Source organism: Eurytemora carolleeae, unplaced genomic scaffold, assembly GCF_000591075.1.
Source record: "Eurytemora carolleeae unplaced genomic scaffold, Eaff_2.0 scaffold2122, whole genome shotgun sequence".
Lineage (NCBI taxonomy): Eukaryota > Metazoa > Arthropoda > Copepoda > Calanoida > Temoridae > Eurytemora > Eurytemora carolleeae.
Window position 1 is genome coordinate 3,335 of NW_019398007.1, and position 26,100 is coordinate 29,434.

The 26,100-nt window shown below is 32.9% G+C and overlaps 2 protein-coding genes across 2 annotated transcripts; both read right to left on the minus strand.

The window, feature by feature from the left end:
- Window positions 1-1,181: 1,181 nt before the first annotated feature.
- LOC111716581 (zymogen granule membrane protein 16) lies at window positions 1,182-18,313 on the minus strand (the record flags this gene model as incomplete). Its single annotated transcript, XM_023492063.1, is given in 5 exon segments — window positions 1,182-1,235; window positions 2,120-2,198; window positions 2,480-2,606; window positions 3,358-3,398; window positions 18,185-18,313. Coding segments are annotated over 5 exon segments (337 nt in total), but the record flags the coding sequence as incomplete, so codon positions are not given.
- A 115-nt stretch (window positions 18,314-18,428) lies between these two features.
- On the minus strand, window positions 18,429-25,348 carry LOC111716579 (uncharacterized). Its single transcript, XM_023492062.1, has 5 exons — window positions 25,238-25,348; window positions 23,585-23,645; window positions 20,875-20,982; window positions 18,994-19,077; window positions 18,429-18,479 (listed from the first exon to the last, which is right to left on the minus strand). The coding sequence occupies exons 1-5, from the start codon at window positions 25,294-25,296 to the stop codon at window positions 18,429-18,431; spliced, it is 363 nt and encodes a 120-aa protein (XP_023347830.1). The 5' UTR covers window positions 25,297-25,348.
- Between the last annotated feature and the right edge of the window lie 752 nt (window positions 25,349-26,100).

Consider the following 26,100-nt stretch of genomic DNA (forward strand, 5'->3'; position numbering starts at 1 on the left):
GAAGGAAAGTAAGGAGAATAGGCTCAAGGGAAGGAAAGAGATAATTAGCGGAGTAAGACAGGGTCGAAAGAAGAAAATTAAAAAAAAAGAAAAATACGTAAAGTAAAAACCTAAAAAACTTTTCTTGGTATGAAATTTACGAAAATATAGGTATAGGTTTGCATCAAACTTTGAAATTTAAAAAAAATACAACTTTTTAAATAAAGAAAAAAATATATATGGGATAGGGGTAGGATGCATGAAGAGTTTAGGGAAGGGAATCTATATAAACAATAATCAATTTTGCAAAACACCTGCTCTTCTTACAAAAAAATTTAGGTATATGCCTGGGAGGGAGATTGACAAATAAACGCAGCAAATTATATCAAAAATCAAGACAACATTCAAGTCGTCCTGCATACTGTCATGTTTCGTGGGACACCCTGTATCTCTTGGTCTTCACTTTTGTATTTTGACAGATTTATGAGTAGTTGAGAGCTAGACATAGCTTTAAAGATATTAAGAGATTCCTATTCAGGTTTTTTCCCTGGAAGGGCTTACATTTCTTTTTCTTTTTAAGGGGGGGCCAAAACAAAGCTAAGCAGTTTTAAAGATAAATTCTTACAGAATTAGGAGTGCAAGCCTGCCAGGCAAAATCAATGAATTTATTAAGAGACTATATAGTATTTGCATATGAAATACATACAAATATACAAAAAAAATTTATTTTTGATTATGAAAATTTTAAAGTTCTAGCTGAAGACGACATTTACATGGGTCCTTAATCTATTTTTTCTAGTCTTTACTTTCCAAAAGAAATCTTTTCATGCAATTATTTCCAACCCAAATAAAACCTTAGAGCCATTATAGGGTTAATAATGGTGAGGTTTAAGTTTAGTGGTGTGGCGGAAGACGATCCAAGTTTAAACTGGATAGAGAGACGCGGCAAGAGGAACTCAGATCTGCCACGTCACCATGAATAGACATATTTTTGATTTCTTAAATTGATAAAGTAAAAATAAGTTAGTCAATAAAGTATTTATTTAAACCCGTTGTTGTTTAAACTGAGCGTATCTAAAGTGGCTTGTTTTCTGTAGTGGAAATCATTGCATAGAGCTCAAATATTTCTTTTATATTTCAATATCCATGGCACACCAAGATTATGAATTAAAAATGACACTTTTATAAAAAAGCTGTTTTACCTGAAAAGTACTTTAGTACACAGCCAGGACGGCTAGAAGTCCAGGCACTTCCACCTTCATGATGCAAATGTTATGTTTTATCTTTACTCTTCATAAGTTCCCTTTTTCAACAAATATTATTAGTAACCTTTATTTCATCAATCCCTTAATTTGCTATTTCTCATTTAGCATTATGTTTTAGTTTTGCTATTTATCTGTTCCAGGGCGCTATGCACCTGTTTTCAACAAGTTCAATAATTTTTAAAACAAAATGTTTATTTAAAATGCAGGAAATTTAATCATTAGAACTCAAAACTTTAGAATGGGGGATATTGAGATCAATGCTTGATCCTCTCATACATCTATCATAAGATTAAATTAGTATTTGAAAACCCGGTTTTTTATTTTTCTTCATTCATGTGTTGTCATATCAATTGGACTAAGGATCGATGGAACGAATGCAAGCTTTTGATTAATGTTTATTAAGACTAACGTTCAAAAATACTAGGACTATAGTCCTCAAATGTGAAAAAATATATTTTTTAATAAGCTCATATTAACATGATTAGATTTACATTTGTTTAAATGCTCGAAAAACCGGCTTGTGAACAGCAGACTTTAGTTCAATTGGATATTAGTCCAATCAATGCATCTGTATTTGTAATCAAACATATCTTTATTACATGTAGTAGGGAATAGGATATCCGAAAAGAGCTGATTAAAAAGAAAATTAAAAGTTTTCAGAGTGGATATTCAGATTAAGAGATCAGGATTAAGGGTATCTAATTCTAAAGTTAAGAAATTAAGTGAGTTTTGTTTTAAATTGTGGATTGTACTCAAAACGATAATTGTTATTAAATTGGGATTATGTGATAAATGTGAAAATGTTTTGAATTTGTAAAATACACAAACAATATGAAACCTTTATTGAATTGCCTAATCAATAATGATTTACTCACCTCCACCACCATAAGGTCCACACCTAACACCACTCTCTGTAATTAATTCTATCTGGTACAAATATGCACCACCTTGGCCCTGAAAGGTTTGAGTTAGGGTTTTCAACGCAAATTGCATATATTGCCCCAAATTTCAGGCAAAATTCAGGTGTGCAAACAAAAACGCAAATTTTAGTTTTCCCACGAAAATTGCACTTATTTGGAAGAAAACTTTTAGTTATATGTACATTCATGGTTAGAGAAACCTTCAATCTAAGGAAAACCACTAAATAATAAATGTACAGTCGTCTCTGAAGTCTCATCCGCTGTGGGTAAACCTGTAAGTTAAAATTCTACAGGTCAAGCAATGATGATAGTTACCTTAACAGTGAGAACCTTGTCATCTGATTTCCAATTACAAGAGGAAACATATCCTCCAGTTCCACCATGTTGGACACTTGCCACATTTCCATACACGAATCCAATTCCATCTATTAAGGTAGCTGACCTAGATTCAAATTTTCATGAGCCTAGCTTTATAAACAATTTTTTTTTTGGATCATAATAGTTTTTAATCTTTGGATTGTATGTGATTAAAAGCAAAAGCTTACTGGTACTCCATTTATAAAGACTCAAGTTTTTTTCTAGAGTTTGTTTTTATTAACCCTATCATGAGGGGGGGGGTTCCCTACTCTACCCCCCCCCGTGGATTTTTCTAAATATCTTAAAAATGGCTAAGATTAGAGCACTAAAACTTCTTCACTTTTTTAATTCATAGTTGTGAACAAATTTTTCTGAACAAAATATTTTTTTTTGATGCATAGGGTTGGCTGGAGAACAATCATTGGTTGGACGGTGTTTTATAAAAATCAGAAATGGTTAATAACTTTCTTATTTCTTAGGCTACAGGGCTAAAATGTATATATTTAAAAGAAGTAAAAATATTTATTTTTTAACATTTTTCAGACGTACTTTTTTAACTTTTTAAAATCCTTCCTTGCACCCTAAACATTAAACATTGAGGTCTAATTGTTTCTTATAATGAGCAGGCCTTGAAAAGTTGGACTAAAGACATGTATCACACTTCTGGCTCTTTCAACTCTAAGGGCAAAATCATAGCCCCTAATCTATATTAGACAAAAATAGCCCCGTCAGTATAGGGTTAATGTTAATTATTTTTTTAATGTTATAAAATGTTACAAAAATACCAGTAGGAGGTCCATTATTAACCTTCCCTGAATCTGACCAGGCATATCCACCTGTGCCTCCAAAGGGTCCATCTACAACTGAGCTCCACACTCTGAATACAATACACATATAATTAAGCTATATTCATCCTGTTTACCCCAGCAGGAGGAGCCTTAGCCTTAGGCATTCTTTAGTCCCAATCAAGCCATTCAAGCCTCTAGATAATCTGACATTTTCTGAGGGTGGTCTAAGGCAATCTTTTTCGACCAAGCCAACCCGCCCACCCCAAAAAATCAGTTGCGTAAGTTGCCTTTTTCCCCTTTCTTTGGGACTATAAAAATGCCAAATTTTTTTGTTTAAAGCAGTAAGTAATCAGACTGGAAGGACTCTGATATCAGGTCTGGTTTATTATAGTACTACCCCTGTAATTTGTGGTTATAATTTTGGCGCACATTCCCTTTAATGCTATATTAGAAGATATTTATGCCTCTCTACTAATCCCCTTTAGCTCTCAAACAAAATAGTCTCTTATAATTTGTTTTATTTCTCAGATATTTTAATGTTTTTCTTTTTTCATGTTGTATCTATATTTCAACTAAAAAGGATAATTTCCAGTTTTGAGATTATTAGAAAGATTGTTTGCAAGCATATGAATATATTTAAAAAATATTATTTTGAAGAGTTATAACTTACAAACTTTAAGTAATTCCAGCGAAAATTTTGTTATTTTTTTCCTGCAGAAAAGGGTCCCAAGAAACCCCTTTTTCAGCGGGAATCCACCGGAGGAAAATTTCCAGTATGAGTAAAACATTTTTATCCATGACCTGTAGCGTGGCAATGAATGAAAAATGTATCATACATAAATTTAATAAACAATATATTATTTCTTTGGATATTAAGTCTGAACCACAGAATGGCCCTTGCTTGTAAAGGCTAAAACATACAATGAATTCTATGATTTGTTTTATTATTTTTTACGTTAAAGTATTTATTCTTTGAGAAAGGACATAAAGCTTTTTAAACTTTTTAAACTTTTTATAACGATTTTTAAAAAATTGAAAATAAAAACTGGAATCTTTTTATAAACCAAATTCCATTAAACAATGTATTCAAAAATTCTAAATTCAAATTTCCGTCGGAAGCCGGATATTTTCATTGAACAATAATCATTTGTTGTATAATGTGTTATACTTAATACACAGTAAATATTAATACCATATTCCATATATACTTGTTGCCCCTTTTTGCTCTGTTTGTAAACAGTGTACTGCACTGTTTACAATCCTACTAAACCTAACTCCGCGCAGTCAGTTAGATCCTATACCCAAACAATTTATCAGGTATAGATTAATATTCGATTCATAGTGTTCTTTTGTGAAACTATCAAGATAAAAATGATTATCGAAATAGAAAGTATGAATTCTTATTCAAGGTATATATTGTAAATCTATATTTCCATTACTTTAGAATTTGGTTGAATAATAGTTTGTCTCTGAGGGCCGAATATTGCTGGAGTTGGATCGTTTCCGATATCCTGCAAAAGCCTCTGTACCTTAGAGTGTTCACTCGTACACTCTATGGTACATGCTCGCCTCCCCCCTCATCAAGAACAAGCAGAGCAAGAACTTACAAGTAATACATGTTTTTATATTGTTAATAAATGTTTGAAGTGTAATATGTCTCTTAATTATCATCATAATTCCAAACCAAATGCACTGATAGTTTGGTAGGACTGACTCGTCTTTTTTGTATAACACCCTATTGGTAGTTTATACTACAATTTTGATAAATTTTTATCCCATATGATGATATTAAGTGCCTATTTACACTAGCATTTAAAGGGATTGTTCAAGAAACACCCTAGATAGCTATAAACCAAAGGGATTCGTCAACCCTATGTAGCTATAAACTAAAGGGACTCGTCAACCCTAGGTAGCTATAAACTAAAGGGACTCATCAACCCTAGATAGCAATAAACTAAAGGGACTCATCAACCCTAGTTGGCTAAAATTAAATGGACTGTTCCCTGATACTAAAGGGACTGTGCTTTATAACCTTCTAACTGTACATTGAAGGGATTCAACATTAAAGGGATTGTTCACAACTTTCTCTAATTTTTTAAAATGCCTGTTTATTCTGCAATGTAATTTCTAGCTCTTTACTGCAGGGATACATTGCAGGAATAGATTTGTGTGCTATAAACATTGATAATTGTCCAGTTGTATGGAAATTATTCAATCTAGTTTTGTACAATGTACATCCAAGCTCACTATTTGCAAGGATACATTGCACATTAATTGATGCTGTATTGAGCAGTATTTGTATTGTAATTATACCATTTATATGGCAAATTAATTACTAAGTTCTTATTTGTAAATACAATGTATGTCCAAGCTCATTATTGCAAGGTTACATTGTAAATATAAATGCATCATTTGAGCACCGTTTATGTTTTCCAACTACTTGGAAACTTGTTATCTATGTACTCTTAACCATAAGTGACCATGTCTAATATGAGAACTCGATCACAAGGTTTATCTACAGCTAGTTCTGATGGTGTTCTAAATCCAGTTCCTACTCCAAGAACAAGAACACCAACTAGTGATGGTTTATCCCCAAACTATTCTCTTCAAAGACCTGTATCTGTTATTGGTCGACTGATGGATAGTGTGTCTACATCATCAACATTGAGAGAAGATGGGGAAATTAGCTCTCAAGATTCCCTTCTTAGCTCATATGTTCCAACTCCTAGAGCAAGATCAGCCTCTACTTTTGATACTGCAGCATTGACTGATAAGGAGCCATCCTTATCTTGGGACAATCTTGGCCTCAGAAACCAACCTCCAAGCAGAATGGTGGAGAGAGAAGTAGAACCAGAACCAGAGAAACCTCCTGATAGAAACCTGGAGGATTTACGGGATCAAATCAAGTCAATGAACTCTCAGGTTGATCAAATTGCTGCCTATTCTCAGAAGCCTTTGTCACAAGAATCTTTCGACCAATATTTGTTAATTCTAATTAAGGTGCGGAGTACTTGTCGATCATTGATAAATCAAGATGATGATTGTTATGAGCTTCCTCTCACTAACATTTTAGATTACGCAACCCTTGTTGTAGATAATATGAAAATTGTTTCACAACCACCCACCGAGGCCACAAGAAACCAAATCCCTGTTTCATTGGGTACTGATGTGGAAAGTGTAAATCTTGAAAGTAGCTCTTCAATGGATTACTTGGCTGCTTAAAATTTCTGAGATTTATGTGCATACAGACCAGCAAATGTCACGTGTAAGACAGGAGCTCCAGCAAGATCTAGCTAAGTATATTTCTGCTGCTGAGATACGTATCACAGAGCATGTGCGTGCTGCAATTGCTCGTGAATACAGTAGTATTGGAGCTCGCTGTATTCAAAACAGAAGTCTTGTAATTTCTGAAATGGAGAAACTAAAAACTGATTTGTCTGAAATTCGGTCTTCTTTAGATGAAAATCACTCTGAAAGAGATGAGTTTAATGATAAGATTGAGTGTGCCTTCTCTGAAATGGAACTCTTTACTCAATCTTTTAATGATGATGTAAAAAAGGTTGAGGTTTCAATGAAAGAGATTAAGGAAACCAAAAACAGATTGATTAATACTTGTAAGAAACACTCAGAATTAATTAATCAGATATCTCAGAGAAACTATGATAAAGTGGATATTAACATAATACCACCAGGTTCAGATGTTGAACCAGCCCAGGATGAAGCTCAAGGAACTAATGCCCAACTCCCAGCAGCAGGTTTTACATCTGAAATGCAGCAAGTTAATCCAACACTGCATCCTGTTCCTCAACAATCTCAGGTTGTACCAAATGAAGGTTATCCTACTGTTGATGTATCTTCATCATTGATAAAGAGATCAGAATTTCAGCAAGAAAATTCTGTACTTCCCGCTGAAAAAAACAATTCGTCTGAATCATTGTCATCTGATAGCTCTGTAAATAGTGATAGGACAGCAAGACTCATCAGAAAAATCAAATAGTGTGGAAAGCTTATTTTGGAAACAACCAGCATGGATCTTGATTCACAGCTAACTCGCCAGCAAATTGTAGAAATTACAAATTATGAACTGCCGTTAGTACTTGAGCTGAAGAAAGATTTCTTGGAACTTGAAAAGAAAGCTGAACGAATTAATCTAAACAATTCTACAACTCATAACCATATAGATGAAGTATTCACCTCTTTGCGCAAGTGGGAGAGATCATTGAATATGCAAAGAAAGCAACATCATCTTCACCTTAGCGGGGAGAAGAATCTTCTGAAAGGAGTTGAATTGCAACCATTTACAGGGTTCTCAGATGAAGATACAGTGTACTCTTTCCTGGAGACATTCTTACGGTTTGCTGAAACTTCATGTTCTCCAAAGGATCAAGCTACACTTCTGGTATCTTCTTATCTCTCTGATCATATCAAGAAAGAGGTTTGGTCATTTAGAGAAGACGTTCACAGGATCAAGATGCATCTTATCAGCAGATATGGTGATTTAAGATTAGTCTCAGAAGCTAAGGTTAGGAACTTGTCCAAACTGAAGCATCCAACTGCATCAAGTAAATCTCAGATAGAATACTTCAAGCAGGTGTCCCAAACACTTCTTCAGATTGAAAGTCTGGCTTCTTCAGATCTTGTCAACAAAGAAGAGATAACCGGTGTTATCTATAATGCTACTTATGTCAAAACTATAGCATCCCATTTGCCTGAAAACATAATTGAGTTATTTTCTCAAAGAATTGAAAGAGTTTGAGACAGTCATTCCTAGCGGTAAGCGTCACTTTGAGATTCTCAAACAAATAGTCGATCTTCGTTGGCGCCAATTCAACACTGCCGAAAATATTAGATCACTAAGAGAGTCAGGAACTCAACCAAAGCCATCTGTGTCTGCTAATGTTGCTAGCTCTGAACCCTGTGCCAGTGGAAATTGTACTGTTCAACCATTACAGTCTTTTGCACAAGCACAGGTTATCACTTTCCCATGCCCATTTCATGTCAAATTTCCACATGAATTAGGGAATTGTCACAGAATTTCAAAGAAGAAAAAAATCCTTTTTCTTAATTGATTCCTGGTGTCTTTAGAGAAGCTGGAAAAATGAAAAAACTTCAGATTACAGGAAGCTATGCATAAAAGATTTTTTATGCAACAATGAATTTATGATTATGGATTGGATCCAAAAAATGTTCTGTTGTCCATCTAATTTTATGTTGTTGGGTTAAGGATGGTTCCGCCCTTAATGGTTTTATATTCTTAACATCTCATGGAAATGTTGAAAATTCATTTCTCCCAGGAGCACAATTAGGGGAGGGGGGGCAAGGACCCCTAGCCTACTTAAGGGGGGAATGCCCCTCCCTTAAGAAGGCTTGCCCCCCCCTTGTAAAGGGGGCAAGAAGTCCACCCTGTTTTGCAATTTATGAATTCCTGGGAAAGGGAAAAGGAGGTTATTAAGTACTTTTTGATATTTTCACTATCAGTTCTGCCACTTATTATACTTGTTTACTTGAAGTCTGGAATCAAGCACCCTACTGATAAGGACATTGTAGATACATCTTTCAGATCTTCCAGTCTGGTACATTAATATTTTCATTTAGTTTCCTTCTTTTTAGACTGGCGGAGTTTCCACTGTCTGTATTGGCTTTTAATGGAGCCAACAGATTTGGCGTTTTTTATTTCTTTTGGTATGTCATTCCATTGTTGAACTACATGATTAGAGGAAAATCTTCTTCTCAACTCTGAATTGGAAAGTTTACTTTTAATGTTCAAGGGACCTACTGAGAGTTGTGTTACTCTCTCTCCTCTGTCTTCTTCAAACTTGAACCAAACTCTTTTATCAACTCTATCAATCTCTATCAATTTTGAAAGTTTGGACCATGTCAAACTGAATCCGCCTGTCCTTCAGACTTAGTATGTGGAGTTCTTTCAACCTGTCTTCATAATTATTGCTGCGAAGTCCAGAAATCATGGTGACAGCTCTTTTTTGTACATCATTTTCTAGTACTTCTTGATCCTGTTGAAGTCATTGGTTCCATGCTGAAGGTGTTGATAATTCAGTATGGGTCTAAAGTTGTGTACAGGTTTAAGAAGGCTTTTCTGTCTCTGTAATGAAAGGAGCGTGCAATTTGGGTTAAACACCATGATTTGCTTTTCTGGCTGCTTCCTTACACTGGAGGGATGGCTTTAGAGATTTATGGATTATAACTTCAATATCTCTTTCTTTTTCTGTTTTAGATATGACCTAGTTGTTCATTAAGTATTTTGTTTCAGAATTTCCTCTTCCCACATGCATAACCTTGCATTTATCAGTGTTAAATCTTTTCCTTCCTAGATCTGCCCAACTGGACAGATTGTTGAGAGCTGTTTGAAGTGTTTCCGAGTCAGTGGGATTCATGACTATGTGTCCTACTTTTGTATCCTTCGCAAACTCTTAATGATAGTAACACACTCTACAGCTTTATCAATATCATTGATGAATATTACAAATAGAAGAGGACCCAACACGCTAGCCTGAGGTACCCCAGATAGCATTTCTTTCCATGTTGATGAAGATCCATTGAGAACTACTCTTTTTGTTCTGTGCTGTAACCAGCTTTCAATTCATTTAAAATTTTTCCACCAATAGAATGAGCATTGATTTTTTCAATTAATCTCAGGTGGGGTACAGTATCAAAGGCCTTGGAAAAGTCAAGATAAATAAGGTCTAGATTAAATCCCTTGTCTACAAAGTCTGTCACAGTCTCCAGAAACTCCAGTAGATTTGTGACACAGGATTTATTGGACATAAACCCATGCTGACTTGAATTTATGAGGTTGTTGTCAGAAAGATGTGTAATGAGCTGATCTCTTAAAATACTCTCAAAGATCTTACAAGTAATAGATGTTAGACTGACAGGTCTGCAGTTAGATGGTTGGAGTTTAGAGCCTTTTTTATAGATTGGGGTGATATTAGCTGGTTCCAGTCTGATGGAATCTCTCCAGAGTCCAAAGACTTTCTGAAAATTATCAGTAATGCTTCAGAAATAGGTTCCAAAGCATCTTGGAGCAGATGTGCTGACAAGTTGTCAGTACCTGGAGCAGAGGATGGGTTCAACTTTTTAATCTTTTTTACAATATCTTTCTTTGTTATGACAACATCATTGATTTCTAATCTTTTCCACTAAAGGTACTTGACCTGAACCATCAATGGTGAAACCCAGCAAAAATGTCATTAAGAAGTTCGGCCACTTTGTCATCTTCAATAACCTTGTTGCCGTCACTATCTATCAATGGGCCAATAGTTGATCTACACTTGGTTTTTGACCTGATGTAAGCGTCAAACTGATTGTTTTTGGATACCTTACTGGCTTGGGAAAGTCATCTTTCAAATTTTCTCTTTGCACGATTCAGAGCTATCTCTGCTAATTTCTCCTGTTTCTTGTAGTTATCTTCTGCTGTTGGGTATGGTTTTCTTTCAGTCATTTGTAGAGTCTATACTTTCTTCTCACTGTTGCTTGTGTTTTTTTATCCAACCAGATTGGTTTGTTGTTGGCCCTTCTTTTAATTTTTGGTACATGAAGCATTACATTGTCTTCTAACCTTGTCTTGAGCAGTCCCCATGCTTCTTCTGTAGAACAGTTTAAGAAATCACTCTCCCAGTTAAATCTTTTAAGTAAGTTTTTTATTCCTTTGTAGTCTGCTTTTTGCCAATTAGGAATCTCCTGTAAATTTTCCTTCCTCATGGGTGTGCAGTTTAGTTCAATTAGAATCATATCATGGTCACTTTTTCCAATTAGTCTGGCATTCTCAACACTTAACACCATATTGGGGTTGTATGTGATTACCAAGTCAAGAATTTTACCAGCCTTATGTGTTAGAAAATATACCATTTGATCTAAGAGCTTTCATTTACTTTATCCAAAAACTCTTTGCTAGAATTGTCACTTGTTTTGTTTTCCCAGTTAATCTTGGGAAAATTGAAATCACCAATAAGAACTGTGTTGTTTTTAATATTAGATAAGAGTTTATTTAGTTCCTGGTTGTTAGTTTCACTTGAATTTGGAGACCTGTAGGAGGGGAGGAAGGCCAACCACATCAATCTCTAGTCCGAACCACATTCTCCTCATTTTCTTGTCCGAACCACCTCGAAATCCTCGTCCTTTCAATATTATTTTTTTTAAGTGTCCAATCCTTGAAAATAAATACATTTTTTAAATATATGGCGACGATAGGGCATAAAACATGACTATAATAAAGTTTTCCAAGGATTTTGAGATGTTGGAATCCTCAAATCCACAAGAATGATGTCAAACATTAGGTTAAAAATTGAATCTCTTCTGCCTCCAAAATGGATAACTTTCACAAATAAAAATGTATACCAAAGAATTCACGTGAACATGGTCTTTAATCTTTCCATTTCAACCCATACAAAATAATCATTGATTTCTGATTTATTTACAAATAAGATAGATTTGTTGTCCCCACTAAGAGATCACTACTGCCTGCCGCATGCTTAAAATTATAGAAAAAATAATGTTCAATTTATATTATTCAAATCATTTGCTACAATTAATTGGTCACAACCCTATGAATTCAAACAGTATTTAATCATTTAAAAATTGTAAGTCATATCTCTAACCCAAATTCAGCTGGAATATTACAAAAAGTTGTTTAGATCAAGTTTGAGAATGTTTTGCGGCATTTTCCGCGAAAGAAAGGGCTCTTGATACTGATGCTTTTTTGTAGAACATCTTTTATGGAGCATTTTCATTTTTACACAAATCTAAAATTTAATTGGGAAAATTTTATACTTCATCCAGGCCCTAACGTTGCCATAATTTTAAAAAATGTATTTTTTTTCAAGGATCGAACACTTCAAAAAAATATTATTTAAAGGAGGAGGATTTCAAGGTGGTTCGAACGAGAAAATGAGGAGAATGTGGTTCGGACTAGCGATTGATGTGGTTGGCCTTCCTCCCCTCCCTGTAGACTGCAATAATGTTCAGTGAAATGGAATTATCCGTTAGTCTGACAGTAATATTGCTGTACTGGTTAAAGTAGTTTTCATTTGATATTATTTGATGGCATTATGATATTGCTTTAATGCTGTAGTAGTAGTAGAACTATTCAATTAATCCTACATGTTCACCCAAAATATTGTGTGATGTGTCATATAAAAAAAATATTTTTCATGTAAAATCATGATTTTTTAATGAGGACAATGTACATTTTTGATTTAAGGATGAATAATGAATTTATATTAATGTAAATTGTAAATCAATTAATATTGTGATTTACATTAACCAGAATAGATTTCTTTTTTTCTTTCATATCAGATGTGTTGACTTACTGAAATAAACGTCACTTTTGGCATTTTTACGTAAATATTGCGTAGAGATTTCGGCTCTTTTTATGTCGTGAGAGATGTAAAATTGCACACTTTGCTTTGCAAATATTAGGCAACTTTTCTACGTCTAGTTTGCGTAGTTATTAAGCCGAGACGATGTATAAATTGGCACTCTAAACTAATTCCTTAGCTTAAAAAACACTGTTTAACACATGAACCTTAATTTCTCTGGCTGTGTAAATTATAGTGAGATATAAAAGAATCTAAAACTTCTCGATCAAAAATTCATTGCATTTTCTTAATGAAAATGTTTTATTTAAAAAAATAAAAATGTGTGGCGGCGTAGTGGCGGAAGACGAGACTTCTGAGGAGTTTTGAACCTAAGATCTAGTCGCGGCAAGAAGAGCAACTTCCGGCCACGTCACCTAAGCCACGTCACCTATCTACCTATTTAAATCTTTTACATTCTTAGAATTTAAAGTATATAAATTTAGTAATAAAGTAATTATTTAACCAGGCGTTTGTTAAATTGAGCGTAGCTAAAAATGAATTTTAAACCCAAATCTTGACTTCTAAATGATAAACTTTTAGTAAGAAAATTAAATCTAAACTTTCTTACTTTTTTTAAGTTTTGCATCAAACAAACAGAGATACCTTGCGGTGAAATTTGGTATTTATAAAGTCTAGTGTGCTGTGTGGCAAAAATTCTCCCTCCAATTTGGATAGTTGGGTTGCGATGACAAGTTTCATGTCTTTTTTAAAGGAAGGATAGTTAGTATTAAAAAAAAATTTTACTTATCAGCGATACTTTCTCAGAAAATAGTTTAACATTATACCTTGGGTTCCGACCTAACTTATTGGAATTATTTTATCTAAAATCGGTACTAAGAAGCGTGAAGAGGCAGTTTTCACTGAACAAGGACAAAGTTTGCACACCTACCCAACAAACAAAACACAGGTTTTTAACGAGATTAGCATGATGGAGAACTGGTTGATAATTCACGTGATTAATTCACGTACCCTCCTTGTGTTATACTCGTGGTAAATCTACTTTTCACAATCTAGAAGATTCCTCCTGTGTTCAGCACGGGTAAAAAACGCGAAAATATTCTTTGAAAATTCTCGTTGTTATTTCACATGTTGTACACGTAGCAAAATAAACCAGTGCAAAATCTTGCAAGTGTGAAATAAACCAAATAATCTTGTGTTCTTCACGGGTTTTTGTTTGTTGGGTATCGTTACCTTCTTTAGGAAAATAGTTAAAGGCAGCGTTAGGATAAGAAAGATCATGGATAATGTTGAGTCAGAGATTGGGCCGACGTCTGGTTTAAATAAGCACGTCGCCCTAACAAATTACAACAACGGAGACCCTGAGAGAGATTGCAACTTTTATAAAATTTTCAAAATCTCCAAATTAAAAAATAATCTACGGAGCTTTATCTTTAATTTCACATCCCAGACTCTATACCATAATGCAATGATTGCACATTTTGTTCCGGATCACGACCCATCATGTCAACAGTGCGATTTTGGAAATCTTAGGCCTGCACAGAGAGAAACGAACTCTCATATTTTCTGGGACTGTCCCAAAATAAGCGACATTTTAAATGATCTAAACCTAATAATATCAAATGGAGTCCTTTCTTATGAAGAACTAAAAATTACAATATTTTTAGGCTGTAGCAATCCAGTAACTTTTAATATCGAAACTACCAACATTATTTGCTTTATAGTTATGTACTATATATTTTCTACAAGGAATAATAGACGAATATACAATATTTCCAAGTTAAAGCAATTTCTTTTTTTATCACACTTATAGAATTAACAAACCCTTGTTTGTTGAATATGGGGATAGAACCTAAATTATTTTTTCTTGCAATATATAGTATTAACTTTACCGACTCCGAGCGGTTGGCAATAATAATTGCAACTACCATAACAAAGGTTTCACCATACCAAACCATGACGTTGCTACACAAGGCAAGTCAGACGTTTTGTCTTGACCTTGAGAAGGAAAATTTACGCAAGTTACAGTGTAAGCCTTGTATTTTTACATTTAGAATAAAGCAACCAATAGTTTTTAAATTGAGATTTCTTAGAGTCCATCCTACAAGGATGATTCTGACGAATCGTGCTATTTAAACCTAAAGATACATCCAAGATCTGCAATAATTGCAATACATCTTTACGTTATTTACATAAATACAAGTTTCATACATGAATAGACTGCAATAGACTATAATTTAATTACTCTGTAATAATATTTCAAGAATCTCTACTATCTTCTTACTCAAAATCGAAAATCAGATTTAAAAGTTTTCAATGTCAAAATTTTAAACTGTAATATCACGTTTCTGAAATTAAAACTTGAAGTGATTTAATATCAAGTATATGTAATTAAAATACTTTGTTAAAGCCCTAAACCAAATGACATTAATTGCAAAAAATTCAAGGTTTTCTTTACACTCTAAAAAAATGCAATTTTGGTCTTTAGCATCAGGCATCAAAGTTCTTCTTTCATATTTCAAATTTCTTCTTTCATTACTCAAATTTTGTTGAATATTTTCCAAATTTACAATCTAACAAAACTTGTTAATAGCTTACAAATTGTTCTCTCAGCATGTGTCAAACTTTGTTATATGACATCTTTCTTTTGTCATGTGACAGTTTTCTTTCATTGTAATTAGCCGATATTTTAGTTTTGTGTAAGATTAAACAAATTTTGATTTATGATCAATCAAACGTTGAACCATTTGCCGGACTGGCACGGCTCGCACGGGACAATCAGCTGATTTTCTAATTAGTAACAGTTTAGTCTGTTAGCTGACAGCGCTTATACCTACGTCAATTCGATCTGGAAATTTGGAGATATCAAAAAGATTTAAAGGGAAACCTCCAAGAAACTGGAAGAACAAAATTAAAACTTGTTTAAGCCTTTGTACACTCTCTCAAACTAATGCTTGAATTTTCAATGCTTTACTTGAAAGAGAGTATCAATGCAAAACCAAATCTTCCATAATTCAGACTGCAGAATCTACTTCTACAAGAATCAAATACGTTGTCTAAATTGGTGATCAATTGATGCCCTGTCCTTTAAGCTTTGAATTGTAATAAAGTGTAAAACTTATGCTGCATGTTACTTTAAAGATTTGTATTAAGATCTTTTATTTGCCTATTCATACTTTGTTATTTCATGTATTTGTATTATAAAAAAATGTGATAAACTTTAAACTTATGATATTTAAATTTTTGTTTTTATCAATTGCATTTTTGCCGATTTATAGGTTTTAAAAACTAATAAATTGTATTAAAAATTGAAATTTTACATAACAGCCGGATTTTTAAGTATATCAACAAACTTTGAATCTAGTTAAAACAAATTTTGAGAGAATAGGTGGCGCCACCTGTAACAACCTCTTTTGACGGGTCAAGATTCAAAGCTGAATAATCATTATCATATAACAAATGATTACTTAGTTGCGCAGTAAGTTGAAGGGACATTCAACAAATTTTGACGCATGCTAATTTTTAAACTGCGCAGTGTCGCTGGTTGAATCAACATCAAAAAAACTTTGTGAGATGATAATTATATGGAGGCGTGGCTCGGGCAGCACAGCGAGCGGACAAACACCGGTTGATAGATCATGTAACAAACTTTGAATTAAGGCGACTGAAAATACATTCAACAAAATTTGACGAATGATTCTGCTAAGGTGTATTTGAGTCCAGTGCTCCAACAAATTTTGTTAGATGAAAATTTGAAATTTCTTAGAGTGTATGCTTAGTTAAACCGAAACCTGGAACCTAACTGACAGCCAGACGGATCTCAGATCTGGTGATCTCAGATCTACACCTGACAACTGATAAATAGCGGTAAAAAAGATTTCTAAAAAGCCCTGTGGAAAACTGGCAGATTGCTTTCACTCTCACTGGATTTTATATCTTTTTTTTTTAAAAGAAACCAAGGGCGTGCACACAGACCACAACGAACTGTAAAGGTTTAACCTTAATGAATCGAATCTAATCTACATTCTCATTAACAAGATTTCAAGTTTTTGAATTATGCTCAAAATCGTAAATCTAAAAAAAAACTTAAAAATTTTTTTTTTCTCCTAATCTTAAACTTGAATAACTAGCCTTTTGACGTAGTCTTTTTTAATATCACGTTTACGCCTGTAAAGGTTTAACCTGATTGAATCGAATCTAATGAAATAAATAATAAAATTTCAAGATATTAAATTATGCTCAAAATCGAAGATCTGACTCATATTTTTCAATGTTTAAATTCTAAATTTGAACTCTCTAATAATTGCAACTCTAGAATAAGAATTAACTTTTATAATTATAAACCTAATGGCCTTGCTGTCAAAAAAAAAAAAAAATTTTTCATGGTTTTCTCTTTACCTAGTTAAACCGAAACCTGGAAGATAAATGACTGCGAGAATGACCTCGGATCTGGCGAACCTCAGCAGATCTGGCGAACCTCTGAGCTGCATTTCTCAACGAAAAATAACGGTAAAAAATATATTTCCACAAGCCCCCAAGAAGACTGGCAGATTTCTTTCATTATCACTGAATTTTAAATCTTTTTTATACAGAGAACAGGGGCGTGCACATGGATCACATTGAACTGTAAAGGTTTAAACCCTATTAAACCGAAACTAATGTACATGCTAATTAATAAAATTTCAAGAGTTTAAATTATGTTCAAAAACTAGAATCAACTTAAAGTTTACAATGTCAATTTTCTAAATTTAAAAAAATTTAATTTTATTTTGATATTTATGGTGTAAAAGTTTACTATTGTAACCTACAAACTTAATGACCTTACTGTAAAAAATTCGAAGGTTAACCCTATTGAATCGAAGTTAAAAAACTTTTTTTCATTTGCTATAAGTCTTGCTTGACACAGGTTACTGTCATATTTCTACGACCTCAATTTTCCTATTCACCTAATCTTCTTTTTGGTTTAATTTATTTTAATTTAATAATCTCTTTCTGTATTTCTAAAATATTCTTCTGTATAAAAGACCTGAATATTTGAATTAAACATCATTTTCTTCCCCATATAAGTACTGTTACAAAAATCGTAATTATTCAGAAGTATATTTTGTAAAAGCGAATTTCACTCGGGATGATTTAAGCACTACCAATTGCAAGCTTTAAATAAACTAAAACTAATAGTTTCTTTTAATTATTCAGTTTGAACTGAACTGAACCACTCCTGGAACTAGCAAAAAACGGTGACAAGATGCAACGCCGAGAAAACAAGATGTCACAAGATAATGGGACAGCGTAGAGTCTGTCCCCCTTTTTGTCGGCCATCATCATTATTAAATTGCTGGCATACTAGCTTAGCAGTTTAAAAAGATACTAACGAACCTTCAATGTTCGTATTTAGTATATCTTCTGTAATGAATTATTTTGTTCCTTCTAACATCCTGCTAAGGAAGTCGCAATATTATTAAGACGAACCATCAATGTTCGCATCTATTGCATCTATCTTCAGTCGTTCGAGTACTTCTTAATTATTGTGTTCACTCTTTTACCTTGCACATGAAGCCTCGATAATAACGAATTAACATATGTTCGCTTAAAATGTAGCCTCAATATTAACGAAGAACGGACAATGTTCCTCGTTGTGGGGATCAAAATAATTTTTTTTACTGTAAAAACTCACTTATACCGTGTATGCTCATATGAAAGCATACACACTGATAGCAATTTTCCAATAAGAGATAACACACACTGTGCCTGTATTATCTCCCAGTCATATTTCATAAAAGAATGCTATCATTTCTTCTCTTGTTTTCTATCGAACTGTTGCTTTACCAACGCTTGAATCTAAATGATGTATAATGATTTATAACTATATGTAAAAAAATTTTTTTGTGTTAAACCCATGTTAACAATCTAATAAACTATGATATACGTAAAATAAATATCTAGATTTTAAAAAGTATTAAAAATAAAAACGCATCGAAAACTTTTGATCTTTTGACTGAGCTTACATTGGTGCAGGGGTTGTTGTTGTTGTTGTAGTGGTTGTTGTGGTGGTTGTTGTTGTTGTGGTAGGGGTTGTTGTGGTTGTTGTTGTTGTTGTGGTAGTGGTGGTTGTAGTGGTTGTTGTAGAAGGTAGAATCTAAAAAATAAAAGTTGATTTCATTATGAATTAGAAACATAGATAAAAATAACAATATATCATTTCTTGTCAATATTGTCCTGCTTTTCTTGTCAGTATGCTTCGGTACATTTTCCAAACTATGCTGCTATGATGTTAACAAGAAATCTAAGATTTATCTTTAATTAAAAGAAAACGCCCGATCGCCATTATTGACTTATTTAAATACTCACGTACCAGCATCAGTCCCTTCAAGACTTCAGTTTCAACGTAAGCAAAAACTTCTTCTTCTTCTTCCAAGACATATTCGAGCTTGTCCAACTATTATACAGGAGAATTTCTAATTTAAGTTTACGCTTCATATCGCTTTTTTCCGCTAGGTGTCTCTGCCAGTGTAATTATTCAAAGCATCAATCAAGCAGAGACATCTAGTGGCCAACTATTTTGGCATTTAAAGTGTGCATTGTATATAAAACGATTAAAAAATATTGTGAAATATTAACTAAATATGAATGCGTAGAAAAATAATTAATAACTATGGTTGTAATGTCTGAATGATTTGTTTACAATTGAATTTACTATATAAGATCCAAGTTAGGGTTTCCAACAAAATTTTGGGTTACGGTTTCCGTACGGAAATGATTCGGAAATTTTTCCATTTCCATTAAGGAAAAGGTTCCGGATTTCGGAAATAATGTCTAAGTTTATTATATTTTTGATTATCTTTTTAAAGCCTTGGAAAAACCTACGCTCATTCCATTTCCAAAATTTTGTTCCAGAAAAATAGAAACCCTATTCCAAGTTGAATTATTGCAACTTTCTGAATTTGTATGGACTATGGATGCTACGTTCTTCAGTATAAGTCATTTTTAACAATTTTCTTCTTATAGACATAACAGATAGAAGTAAGATTAGTAGCGATCGAAAGCGATTATTTTTCGTCTTGAGCCATTACCCCCTTTCATTTTTCGCAAACACTCCCTTTAAATTGACGATTTTTTAACCGTTAGGTGTCTCACAAGGGGAGGAAGGCCAACCACATCAATCTCTAGTCCGAAGCAAATTCTCCTCATTTTCTTGTCCGAACCACCTCGGAATCCTCGTCCTTCGATTATTTTGTGTTAAAAAGTTTCCAATTCTTGAAGATAAAACTATTTTTTAAAAATCTGGCCACGTTAGGGCATAAAATATGGATGGACTAAAGTATAGCCATGATTATATCATGTTGGAATCTTCAAACCCATGAGAATGATGTCAAACTTTATTTAGGGAAAACTTAAATCTCTTCTGCCTCCGTAATGACTAACCTTCGTGATATGAAAAAAATAGCAAAATATTCGGCATACCTCTGCCTATAATTTTTCCCATGGAACCACCTGGAAAATTCTATGGTTTTCACTAAAGTTAACAAAAAAGATTGAAGTTCTATAAACTTGGAATTATTTGCGGCATTCTACACCAGGAATATCTGAAAATGCGCGTTAAAGACGTTAAACTTGAAATTTTTAATTCAATTGAAACTTTTTTTTTCGATTTACAAAATTTTGATATTTTATTTTTGCCCATAATGTGGCCCGATTCTTTAAAAATTGTTTTTTCTGGAAGGATTAGACACTTAAAAAAAATAATATTGAAAGGACGAGGATTTTGAGGTGGTTCGGATGAGAAAATGAGGAGAATGTGGTTTGGACTAGAGATTGATGTGGTTGGCCTTCCTCCCCTCGTTTCACCCATGGGTGGAACAAAGAAAAATCGAGAGCAGAGGCACCAAGCGGCCAAATAATTGGCATTCAAATTACATTGTGTCTAAAACAATTGAAAAATTTATGAAATATCAACTCTTTACAAAGTGGCATCAAATTGCATTCCACACTTACAGGTTATAATGTCTGAATGTTCAAGTTTTAGATTTAATTGAAATATTCACGAATGTGAATTTGTATGGATGCTAAGCTCTTAGTTACTTGACGTTTTTACCCATTTTCTCCCTGTATGACGAAACAGATATTAGTAAAATTAGTTATAGTGATCGAGTATCGATATCGAATTCGATTTGATATCAGCCTATACCCCCTTTCATTTTCCGCGAACACTCCCATTAAATTAAGATTTTCTTACATGAGCTGCAGTACAGATGTTGTTTTCCTTGTCTAGATGGAAAGAATTACAAAGGTTTCCCATCAGGATACAAACTACCGCACATTGTATGGTTTCAGTCTCGATTATCTAGTTCCTCAAATAAAATAATTTCCTTTCTTTCATCCGACCACAATTGGTCTCACAATTAATCATTATTTCGTCCGACCACATCCTTTTTTTCGTCCGGCTTTGATAACAATCTTTTTTAAGGTACATTATTATATTCGAATTTCCAGCCACGTCTTGTACAGGGTGTCCCAAAAAACATGGGAATTCAGTGACGAATTCGAAATCGTCTTTTTAACTAATTCTTTGATTTAGTTTAATGATACCTACTGAGAAAGCTGTAATCTGTAAGAGTTTCGTCTGCTATGTTCACATTTTGTTTGTTTATGTTTTGACTGCATACGGTTGTACTTAGTAAAACAAGAAAATTGCAGTATACAAACAGAGAAAACTTGTCCGTATTCACTGTTCATCTTGCGGAGACATTATAGACACATATTTACAGTCGTTTACCCTTTTCATAAAATAAACTCTAGCAGACATAATAATATTATGGCTTTTGAAATTAGGTAACACAATGCTAATTCATAACAAAGACGATAACGAATTCGTCACTGAATTCCCATGTTTTTTGGGACACCCTGTAGTTTATAACAGTAAAAATGTAATTTCCTGTTTTTTTTCAAGAGGAACATCTTTTAAAGATTAAGTATATATGGATGAAACCTTTATACAATTTTTCATGTCATAATTCCTCAAGTAATTATCAAAACCAATTGATATATTTTTAACTAAAAAAAGTTAATCTTTAGTCGTAAATTCTAAAAATTTCAAATATAGGTGTGGTCCTAGAGAAGAACTGGTGAGGCTGAATTTTGTTCTAAATATTGTTTTATTTTTCAAACAAAAACAATTAATATTAAATAACATGACATTGCCTAAATTTGAAAAAAGTGTTGTAAGGCTTAAAAATTACATATGAAAAACAAAAGCAAAGCCCGGACGAAAAAAGGTGTGGTAGGAATAATTATGACGAAATTTGGTCTGCAGGGCAGTTTTCAAAACCGTTTATTCCAAAGATTTCCTTTTTGCAACAATGCTAAACTGAGAAAACAATACACGCCATAACGAACCAAAAACACATAAATTTCATTAAAAAGTCTGTTTTTGTAATGTACAGCATTTTATGTAGACTGTACAGCTTGCTTTAGCCGATTAAAATGGGGCCGGGTGTCATGCCTGGAGCGAACTCTTATTTGCAGCGAACTCTGGTTATGCTACGCGACAATTAGCGCAAGTTTCTTGAAATAAAACAAACAGTAAAAATTTAATTTATTTGAGTTTACGGTCAATTTTCCGTAACTGATCCATCGTTTAAATCTGAAAATTTATGACACATTCTTAACATATAACTTGGGTCTGTCCTAGAAAACACTTTTTGAACCCCTCCTTATAAATGTTTATACATATGTTTAAAAACATAATACAAAATTATAATTTTACTTTTACATTTAAACGAGAGAATAGAAAAAATTGCACATTTTCAATGATAGAATTGAGGTTTTTAAAACTAAAAGACGAAAAAAGATTTCAAATTTTTTTTTGAAAGTCTTTGGAAAAAGGACAAAGTACATTTTGAAGGCTAGAACGACATTTTAGATTAAAATCTTTTTCGGCGACCTTCCAATTTATTGACATTGTATATCTACTAGGCACAATCATTGCAGTAGAATAAAACGACGTTTAGTGGGTTAAAACGCAATTAATATCTTTGGAAATGGGATCGAGCACGTTTCCGAATATTATGCCTAATATTGAAGTTCAACACGGCATTTTAGAGAGAAATGTTTCATTTACGACGATCCCCCCCCCCCCCACCATCTATGGGTTGTGTAGCTCTCGAAGTAGTTTTTACTACAAAGCAATGAATTTTAGTAGGCTAAAAAGCCTAAACACACTTTTTCTCGGAGAACCCTTGTAGTCTAACTCTGAAATAATGAAAAAAATTAATTATAAATTATAAATTATAAATTTTGAAAAGTTGAAGCATAATAGGGCAGGGGGAGGGGTAAAATAATTCAATATTAGAACTGAAACAAATACGATCCATATTAAGTGTTTGTTTATGTGTAAATAATCTTGCGCTTTGCCGCGTAGCATAACCAGAGTTTGCTGCAGGTAAGAGTTCGCTCCAGGCATGACACCGGCACTTGTAATAAACCAAAATTTACAGAGAAGACGATTTTTGGTTTGTTTTTTATTTTATTTTATTTCCAGGGAAAAGATAAGATATTGCAAATAAAAATTATCTAATATCGAGCTTTTATTCAACTTTGAAAAAGAAATATTTTTACACTTCAGTAGAATTTTGAAGATGAAGATGAAGCTTAATTTTTGTTTCTCCATTTCTGAACTTTTTTCTAAAATTGTTACTTTTTATTAAACATATGCTTTCTAATCTTTTATTTCATAAAAAAAATTAATATAAAACTGTAAAAAAAATTTTTTTTTAGAATTGTAGTATTCCCTTTGTCATGAAAAAAAAATCAGATTTTAGAGCCCTAAAAATCTTCCTACGCCTTATTTGACATAAAGGAGAGGTTAATGGAATAAACTCTGTTTTGCTGAATACCCCATGAGGGGGCTTTCCAGAAATATTTAAATTTTCTTTATTTTATTTTTCCTGCTTCTGAATACAACTCTCCCATGTAGACTTAGATATTTTCCCAGTCTTTGTGTAAAGCCTAGAAATATTCATAAATATTCTTATTTTGTGTTCTGATACTCGTTTTTTTCAAGCGATCGAAAAAACGGTAAATTTTTGTTTAGGAAAAAAATTATCGTTTTTGTAAACGAACCACTCGATTTGGACTTTTAAAACGATCGTGTTTGAAAAAACATTAGCTAATGGATCCTAGTTTTATGACAATCAATTTCAATTTTTTTCAGGAAGATAGGTTTAAGTATGTTGTCTTAAATGTTTTTTTTTATTGGAGAGAAATAACCAGAATCTTTTCTGACCAAAGGGATTTCTGATCTAAAGATTTTCCGACCAAAAAATGAATTTTGTCTTAAATAGGTCTTTTTAGATCGTTAACAAAGGGTCGTCGATAACGGTCGCTATATCAATTGTTTATGATTTTAAAAAATTAAAACGAACTACCTTCGTCAACAAAACATCGAAATTTTTCAAAAATTACAATTTTTAAAAACGATCTTTTTCAAAAACTACCGTTTTTAAAAACGATCGTTTTGTTTTTTGCTCATTCACTGTCTTTTTTAGAACGAAACGATCGTTTTTCAGAAAGGGAAAACGATCTATCCATATTTAGAACATCACTTCAGAGTATTTGATGTTTTTGCGAAGCAAATTGTTTTACTAAATATTAAATCACTTATTAAATCACTAAATTAATGAATGTCTACTCTGCACTGCACAATTATCTCATTGGGCTTTTCAAAACTATAACATGATTCTAAAAGTCGTCTTCCTATTTCAGAGTTTTTTGGTTATGACTAAATTTTTGGTTTTACTTTTTTATATCAATTTTATAAATTCTCCCTACTGCATAAAAATATTTTTGCAAGAAAAAAAGAGTTTGCACAGAATTCCATGCAATTTGTATTTCTTTTGGAAACCCTAATGAGAACAAAGTACGATACCCTTGAAATTTTCTTATCCGATCAATAATGTGAAAGATATTGTTGTTTTTCTAGGTTTAAAAGTGAACTCTGTTAGTTCCTTTCCCTGCAAAAATTTAGTCTCCGACGTGGCGATGTCGAACATCAAAGGGATCCAGAATTATTTACCCGACACCTTCGCTATTGACACATATTGTTTGTTTTTATGTTCCCTTTGATATGCTTTCCTGCAGTAGCAATGCACAAGTCACTTCTGTAAAAAATTGCAAAAAATATTGATATCTATATATTCTATCTATTCTGATATCTATAAATTCAACCTTGATCATGTCAAAAGCATTTAAAGGTAATACCTTTGTTAAAAAGTTCATGCCATCTTTGCATGAGGGTGACTCAAGGTTTTTATAAGACGTCGAGTTAGTCTCAATGCGCTCCGATATACGGAAAATAGATAGATAATATAGATAAATAAAAAACTCATATGACGTCACTAATTATAGAGGCAGTGACTTCATATGAGGTTTTTATCCATCTATCTACCTATCTTAGAAGACGACATTTTCCGTATATCGGAGCGCATCAATCATTGGCTTACTTGACTTTAAACTATACCTTTATGCTGTGTAAACGCAACTACTTAATTATTTTCCAAAGAAAATAAAATAAATTAGACGAATAAGATTTTTTATTTTACCTTCCTGCTGCATACGCCAGGAATACAGCAAACACCAGTACTGTACGCGGAACAGTCATTGCAGTACTGTACGCAGAACTCTCAAAATGGTAACCGATCGAACAGGGGTTTTAATCTGGAAAAGTTTATTACTTAATTTAAAGGAAGAAATTAAAGATTCTTTTTCATAATTATTGAACTTCTCTTAAACGGTTTTGAAACTTTCAGAACGGAAAACGATAGAAAAATCGTTTTTCATCAAAAGCAAAAACCTGTAAAAAAATCGTTTTTCTTTCCAAAACGGAAAACTGAAAGAATTCGTTTTTCACTTTAAACAAAAAACTGAAGAAAAAAAACCAAAAAATTTTCCTGTTCAAGACGGAAAACTGACCAAATTTTTTTTCGTTTCCAAATGGAAAAATTTAAATTTTAACAAATTTAAAACGGAAAAACTAATAAAAATCGTTTTTCATCAAAACAAAAAACCTGTTAAAAAATCGTTTTTTGTTCAATAACCCGGAGAACTGAATTAACTCGTTTTTCGTTTCAAAATTGAAAACTGAAAAAAAAATATTTTTCTATGCAAGACGGAAAACTGAAAAAACTCGTTTTTCATTTCAAAACAAAAACAGAAAAAATTCGTTTTTGGATTTAAACCAGACAACTGAACGAATTTTTTTTCGTTTCAAGATGGAAAAATGGAACAAAATAGTTTTTCGTTTCAAAACGGAAAACTGAAAGAATTCCTTTTTCATTTCAAAACAAAAAAACTGAGAAAAAAAATCTAATCCCTACATGTTTGCAACCTGATGCAAGGAAAACTACTTTATGAGGAAAACTACTCTTTCTAGGAAAACTACTCTATCAAGAAAACAACTTTATCA